Raw genomic sequence first — 7,898 nt, forward strand, 5'->3', positions numbered from 1 at the left:
ACACCTATCGTCCCAGGTACTCAGGGGGCTGAGGCAGGAGGACTACTTGAGTCCAGGAGGCCGAGGGTTCAGTGAGCCATGATGGTGCCGTGCACTCCAACCTGGGTGACAGAGAAAGATCCTGTCAAAGAAAGAAAAGAAAGAGAAAGAGACAGAGACAGAGACAAAAGAAAGAAAGAGAGAGAGAAAGAAAAAGAAAGAAAAGAAAGGAAGGAAGAATAAGACAAAGATGAACAAGAAGAAGGAGAAGGAGGAGAAAGAGGAGGGAAGGCAGGCAGGCAGGAAGAGGAAGGAAGGGAGGGAGGAAGGAAGGAAGGAAGAAAGGGAGGGAGCGAGGGAGGGAAGGAGGGAGGGAGGGAAAGAAGGAGGGAGGGAGAAAAGGAGGGAGGGAGAAAAGGAGGGAGGGAAGGAGGGAAGAAAGAGAAACAGGGAGGGAGGGAAGAAAGGAGGGAAAGAAAGGAAAGCGCATATATTTTTTCCTCCAAAATAAAGCTTCCAAGGAGGTGCCAGAATTCCAAAAGTAACATCAGATCATAAAGCCAGAGCCTCTCCTATCTTACTAGCATAGAAGACATCACAAAAGGGTCACATTAAACCCAAGGAAGAGCTTCCTGCTGTAAGAGCTGTCCTGGATTGGAATGGCTAAGTGAGACAAGCCCTGTAATGTCACCTTCCTTTCTCAGGATCAGCTGAGGTATTGCCCTGCTTTCCAAACCCAAGAGCTGAATGAGGATGATGGAGAGGCAACGGTGGGAAGTCCCAGCCTAGTCAGGAATTAGCTGCGTGTCCTTGAGTCAGTCCCCTCCTATCTCTATCTCACAATTTGCTCATCTTTCAAATGGGCAGGCTGAGAGGATGTACTTCGATGGAGTTTCTGTTTAGAATGTCCCTTAGGATGCCAAGTCTCAGATCCCTCTCTTCTACCAAATGTAGGAGCCAACATCAGAGATACAAATCTAGGGTGGTGGTCCCTGGATGAGATGACATCTTTTTGCTCAGAGAAGAGGTTCTAGCAGCCACACATTGCTGTGACCAGCAACCTTAGCCCAACCAAAAGCCATGCTCCCCCCGCCCTCAACAGCCAAGCCAGCCCCAGGTAGAGGGCAGCTCTACCAGAAGCCTCTGCAGGTGATCTCACCAAAGACGAGGTGGTCTTTCTCCCGTCCACAGGGCCCAAAAGGAGAGGCCAGGGCTAGCCTTACTCACTATGCCAGCCTAGGCCAGCCTTCTCTGGCAGCAAGCTCTGGCCTAACCCTAACGCCTTCTCCCTTCCTGGGCATCCAGCACTCTGCAAACCCCACTCCTTTGCTATTCAAAGCTGACCTCTGTCCCCTGCCTGGACATTGCTGGGGCTTCAACACCTTAGAGAGCCAGGAAAGCAAGTATCTTACTCAACTACCTTCACTCTGTATACAGATGAAGAAACTGAGGCCCAGAGGACACTTGCCCAAGATCACAGCCTGAGTCGGCAATACAGGCAAGACTGGATCTGAGTCCCCCCTGCAGGATGTGTACCGCCCTGTCTTCAGCTATTGCCTTAGCTTCCTTTGCACTGAGGCCTCAGGCCCTCAGGGGGTGGGGCCAGGACAAAGCAGGTGTGCTGTCACTCCACAACCCCTCTCTTTGCTCCGCTGACTAAGTTTCTCTGGCTTCCCTGAGGCTGCAGGTGTTAATTTGGTGGGCCCTGGGCCCTGGGCTGGCAGCAGAAATATGAGGATCCAGAGCCTCCTCCTCCTGGGGGCCCTCCTGGCTGTGGGGAGTCAGCCGCCTGCTGCCTTTGGCAGGAAGAAGGGAGGTGAGTGCGGGTAAATCCCTCTGCTCTGGGGACCAGATTGTTTCTACTGTTCTAGGGAGAGTGAGGGTTTGGGGGAAGGCAGGTAATTCCCTGCGGGGTGTGTGTGAGTGCGTGCCTGTGTGGATGTGTGGATGCCTGATTCTTAGTGCTTTCAGAAGCCCGTGCTTTCATTTGTGCACCTTTGCGCCTGTCCACCTGCCTGTGTCAATATCTGTAAGTGTCTTTTCTGCCAGTTTCTCAGTGCTTGTCCGTGCCTGTCTATACGTCAGGGGATGGTGGCAGGGGGAGGCGGGATGCATGTGCCTGTCTCTATGTAGACATGAGTCTTTGTGCCTGCTTGTCTGTGCTAAGCTCTGTCTGCACATGTACACGTAGGAATGACTGCATGCATGTGTCTGGGCTTAGTGCCTGTCCATGTGTGTCCATGTGTGCCTCTGTGCCTCTGGGTATGGGGAGGGGTCCTGTCTGCACCTGCTGGTCTGTGGTGTGACTGGGTCCATGGATCCACCACCCCATCTGTGGAAAGGACTTGGGAATTGAGGAAAGGGTGTGGTTTCTGGGATCTGGGCTTTGCTCGGAGGAAGCTCTCTCTCTAGCTCCCGTCGCCCCCAACCTCCTGTCCCCATGCCCACCCCTGACAAGGCTGGGGCTGGCCTGCTAACAGGTGAGGGAGGGCTGCTGAGTGGCTAGACAGGTGACTACTGATCTGGGTAAGGCCCTCACCTCTGTCCTCTTCTGGGGCTGGAACACTCTAACCTACATTCCCCTGTGTAGGCCTGGCCCTGCCTTAAAGAAAGAGGACAGTAATGGGGACAGGCCAAGGAAGGAAGGACACTGGTGAGCTCCAAGGCCAGACCCTGTGTTGGCTGTGATTCATGAACCATCACCACATAACTCCTTGATGCAATGCTGTGAGGACAGGACTATTTTTATCCCCATTTTGCAGATGAGGAAAACTGAGGCCTAGTGGGGAACCACTTAACAAGGTCAAAGACTGACTCTGAGTTAGTGTCAAAGGTGGCATTTGAATGTGGGGTCTGAAATCAGAAAGACTCACTGTACCAACTATTACAGCAAAAACCCAGGACTGTACAGAAGAACATACCCCGACCTAGGAAGGAGCCGAGAGACCAAAGAATGACGTGGACAAGCCCAGCTTGGCAAGTGCATGAGTTTATTAGGACTTCCATACAGGGCACTCCCGGAAGGCAGCAGGACAGGTCTGGGGACTTACTCCTTGTAAAACGGGTTCCCATGTCTTTCTCTCAGGAGTAAATTGTGTCTCAAGGAATAAGGGCCTGGGACACAGTAAGTGCAGTGTAAGTGGGTGATTTGGGGGAGTCATTGTGTTCCCAGGGAGCACGCCCCGACGTTCAGCCCAGCTGCTCAGAGGCAAACAGCTGCTCAGAGGCACAGCAGAAACTGAACCCGCGCAGGACCACTCTGCATGGGCAGGTGTGACACACCTGTCTCTCCCCCAGTTCGTCACACCCTGTCCCCTACTGGTTTCTCTCCCATAAGACAGCTGCCTGGCTGTTGGGAGAATTTCAGGCCATGGAGGAAGGTGACGGGGCCGAGGGAAGGGGAGTTTCAATTTGTTGTCTGTGGAAGCCCAGCCACCTCTGTTTATAAGAGCTCCCCGTTCTGTCCTTCTCACTCAAACATCTGGGTGTCTCTGGTACAAAGGGCCTGGCATAGTCCCTGACAAATAGTAAGTGCCTAATTAAATGCTGTCGGTGGTTGTGTGGCATTGGGAAGATATATGTGTCTGTGTAGCTCTGTGCATATGATTCTGTCTATTTGACTATGTATGCGTATATGTTCACACACATATGCTATATATTTATATACACGACTGTGTGTGTCTGAGTGTCTATCTTTGTGTATGTAACTGTGTGCGTAGGCATGTGGATATGACAGTATGCATAATCACTATTTAACAGTGATTATGTTCCAGCTCATATGTACATATATGACTGCCTGTTTATATATGTGTGTTTCTACATATACTGCATATATAAAATATCTGATGTACAGATAAAATATCTGATGTCTGTATGTAAATATGCATGTGTATTAACTTGAACCATGTAAGGCAGTGGGCAATGGCTCATGTCTATAATCCCAGCACTTTGGGAGGCTGAGATGAGTGAATCGCCTGAAGTTGGGAGTTCGAGACCAGCCTGACCAACATGGAGAAACCCCGTCTCCACTAAAAATACAAAATTAGCCGGGCGTAGTGGCACATGCCTGTAATCCCAGCTACTCAGGAGGCTGAGGCAGGAGAATCGCTTGAACCCAGGAGGCAGAGGTTGTGGTGAGCCAAGATCATGCCATTGCACTCCAGCCTGGGCAACAAGAGTAAAAGCTCTGTCTCAAAATAAATAAATAAATAAGTTGAACCATGTAAAATTGCTACTTTTGTAGGTACAGCAGTTGACTATCAGCAATTTCCTATTGTTAAGCCTGTAGGTAATTGTGTGTCTAGATCTAAGTGTGCTTGTGTATTTGACTGTGCATGTGTATCGTCTGTGTGTACAAGTGTATGTAATTAACTATATTTGCATACGATTCTTTTGCTCTCTAAGTCTACACACCCGTGGCGCATGCATCTGGATGACCACCTGTGTGTGGGTCTTGATGCACACATCTTTGAGTGAAGAAGCTGGTTTGGAGGGAGCATTAGGAAAGGCAGGCAGAGTGACTGTGACCACCCAGAGCCTCTCACACTGGCTCTGCACGTGCCAGGCTTTTATCCCCACCTCTACACAGCAGCTATTGTCGTTCGTCCACTTGAAATGCCAGCCGTCATGTCCTCTCCCTATCTGTCCATTCCAGAGCTCAGCTCCAGGCCCCTGTCCACAGAAGCTCTCCCTGCCTGACCCACCCTCCTCCACCGGCTTTGAGCGCAGGCAGCTCCGTCTGGACCACCCTTTGAGGCCTGAGCACCTTTGGCTAGAACTTATGAATTCAGAGCTAAACCTTGGACCTCAGTTTCCCAGGAGCCCTGGCGTCACCCCCACCCCCATGAACCCATACTTTTCCCCCCTCCCCAGGCCAAGCCTCACTTTGTCCAGCAGGGGGCAGCAATTCAATTTAAACCAACCCGATCTGACAGCTGAAGTTGACTTTGAGCATGTGCGATGTGAGCAAGGTGCCTACCTATGTGTGCAGCCAGCACCCGTGCAGGGGCTGAGGGGGTGGGGCGGACACAGAGATAAAGTCACAGCACCAGATCCAGCTGCCCCAGGGGCTCGTGAACATTTTCTCTGATGCCGGATTGAACTGAAGGCCTGAGACCTGCTCCATCCCTACAGCTCAAAGACAGCTCAGAGAGGAGACTTACAGAGGTCAGAGGGAGGCAGCCCCTGCCAGTCCTAACCCTGGCCCATGTGGGTCTGAGCAAGTCACCATCTCTTTCAGGCCTTGATTTCCTCCTCTACATGGAGGAAGATACTGATTTCTAGCTTTGTGCATGAAATCTGAAAATGGCCCAAAATCCCAGGAAGAAGAGTGGGTAGGTAAACTCTGGGACTGAACATTCTACAGCTGTTCAGAGGAATGCCTCAGAGACAGAGTTAACGCCCGATCCCTGAAACCATGCCATTTGCAGCAGTGATGAACAACAGTGCAGACGTGGCGGCTGTGGCTGTGACAGTGCCCCAGGCTGGCCGCCGCTGGCACACGTGCAATGCTGGGCCTCACTTCAAAACCCTTCCTTTCCAAGTCACTGAGCCCCTAGTATTGTGCATCAAGTGCTGTGATACTGACCGATGGTGAGCAAAGCTAGCAGCATGTCCAGTCATAACATCTAGCCAAGCAAGAGACACAGACAAACAGATGCAGCGCCACCAACTCTGGAGGAAAGAACTGGGTGGGGCTGGGGTTGGGGCTGGGGTTGGGGCTGACCTAGTTAATGGGGGGTCAGAGAAGCAGGGTCTTCTGAGGATGCAATGTTTCTGCTGAGTCCTAGTGAGCTGACGAGGTGAATGGCGTGTAGGAGAAGTGCACCAGGCAAAGGATGCAGTGAGAGCAAGAACCCCACAGAGAGCTGGCTTGGAGATCAGGAGCCACTGCGTGGAGGAGCAGCAGAGGATGAGGCTAGAGAGATGGGCAGGGGCCAGACCAGGCACGGCCTTATTGGCCCCAGTGAGATGTTGGGCTTCATTTCTCCCTAACATGTATGCCATCTAAGTCTCAAACTAGCCAAGCTTCCCATTTCACAGCCAGAAAACTGAGACTTGGAGTCATTTGAAACAAAACAAACAAAAACTAGCCAAAGGACAGGCAAGAAGTAAGGGATGGAGAATTTGGATCTTGTAATTCCTAGGTCAGTGCTTATTGCATAACCCTGAGCTTCCTTCAGCTGTAATACTGGGAGATTCTCTTTCAGAGAAATCAGGGGGCTGCCCTCCAGATGATGGGCCCTGCCTCCCGTCGGTGCCTGACCAGTGCATGGAAGACAGCCAGTGTCCCTTGACCAGGAAGTGCTGCTACAGGGCTTGCTTCCGCCAGTGCGTCCCCAGGGTCTCTGGTAAATGTCCCCCTCCACCGTGCTGACCACCCCAGCCCCAGGCTCCAGAGCCAGTGGGCACAGGCAGAGCTCACCCAGTTCCCTGTGTTGCAGTGAAGCTGGGCAGCTGCCCGGAGGACCAACTGCGCTGCCTCAGTCCCATGAACCACCTGTGTCACAAGGACGCAGACTGCTCCGGCAAGAAGCGGTGCTGCCCCAGCGCCTGCGGCCGGGATTGCCGCGATCCTGTCAGAGGTACAGCTCCTGGGTGCCCGGGGCAGGTGCCTTCCCTGTCTGAGCCCCAGCTCTAATATTTTCTCCATTGCTACAAGCTTAACAGGATGCCTCCCCAGAAGTCAGGGCCTCCCATGGCCAGGACTAGGGAATCAGATAGCGGGTGGGGGTTCTGCTAGGATGACAGAGGAACCGGGAGTCCTTTGTTCTCTTCTTGAGCTTGCTGTGGCACCTGGACGACAGCCCTCAACTGCTCTGGGCTTCAGTTTACCCTTCCGAAGGGGGCGGAGGAGTCCTGCCTTAGTGGTATCCAGAGCTGAGCTGGGGGGGGCCTAGATGGGAGACCGAGGCCAGAAACCAGAGCCCTACTATGGGAAGGAATTCACCCTTTCTTTCTCTTTCCTCAGGCTAATTCTGATTTAGGACCTGTGGCTCTGCACCGCAGGTGGGAACCAATGGAAAGAGTTCACCATGATGGGAGGTCTGGGAACCTCCCGCCAACAGCACTCTCTACCAGCGGCAGTTCCAGCTTTCTGATGAACACTGACCTGCTGTCACTTCCCTGCAACCCACCCACCCCTGGTTTCTCCTCCTAGGAGTGAAGGTCCATAGCCTGACCTCGGAGGAAGGCGCCTTCATCACCCCAGTACCCTGCACCACTGCTACCTGGGCATCCCAGCCCTCCTAACACTTTCACACCTCTCCATACCTGCTGCTCCACCAAAAATGCCCAATTCAGGCCGATCCTGATCTCTCCCTCAGGCAGCCCAACCACCCAGAATGAATATTCTAACAGAGTTTTCCAAACCTGAGTCTTTCACCTCTTTCATGATTTTCGCCATACCTACAAAATAGCATGATGATAGGCTGCATGCTGCCTGTACCACCATCTACTTAATGTTTTCTTTAAGGGACTCACTTTTGTATATAAATAAATGCATTTCAAAAGAAAATTGATATCACTACTATAAATGGGATAAACGAGATCAATTGCCACAAATAGAATTATGAAAACAAATGCAATGGAAACAGCTCAGTTCCATTAAAGTAAATCATGCCAGATTAAATGATATTAAATAGTGTTATCAAACTCTAGCTACATACAGCCACCTGCCAAGACTGAGCCTGAAGCCCGCACTTGGTCTATGTTTTTGGTTTTTTGTTTTTTGAGACAGTCTCCCACTATTGTCCAGGCTGGAGTGCAGTGGCTCAATCTCAGCTCACTACAACCTCCACCTCCTGGGTTCACGCAATTCTCCTGCCTCAGCCTCCTGAGTAGTTGGGATACAGGTGCCCGTCACCATGCCCAGCTAATTTTTGTGTTTTTAGTAGAGATGGGTTTTCACCGTTGACCAG

The 7,898-nt window shown here is 51.7% G+C and overlaps 1 protein-coding gene across 1 annotated transcript; it reads left to right on the top strand.

Annotated features, from left to right (window-relative positions):
- Positions 1 to 1,621: 1,621 nt before the first annotated feature.
- On the top strand, positions 1,622 to 7,490 carry WFDC5 (WAP four-disulfide core domain 5). The gene is made up of 4 exons (XM_032263642.1): positions 1,622 to 1,795; positions 6,189 to 6,329; positions 6,423 to 6,563; positions 6,950 to 7,490. Exons 1-4 carry the CDS (start codon positions 1,711 to 1,713, stop codon positions 6,952 to 6,954), a joined length of 372 nt encoding a protein of 123 aa, XP_032119533.1. The 5' UTR covers positions 1,622 to 1,710; the 3' UTR covers positions 6,955 to 7,490.
- The last annotated feature ends 408 nt before the right edge of the window (positions 7,491 to 7,898 follow it).

Source organism: Sapajus apella, unplaced genomic scaffold (genome assembly GCF_009761245.1).
Source record: "Sapajus apella isolate SASKATOON/1434 unplaced genomic scaffold, GSC_monkey_1.0 scaffold137, whole genome shotgun sequence".
NCBI classification, from domain to species: Eukaryota; Metazoa; Chordata; class Mammalia; order Primates; family Cebidae; genus Sapajus; species Sapajus apella.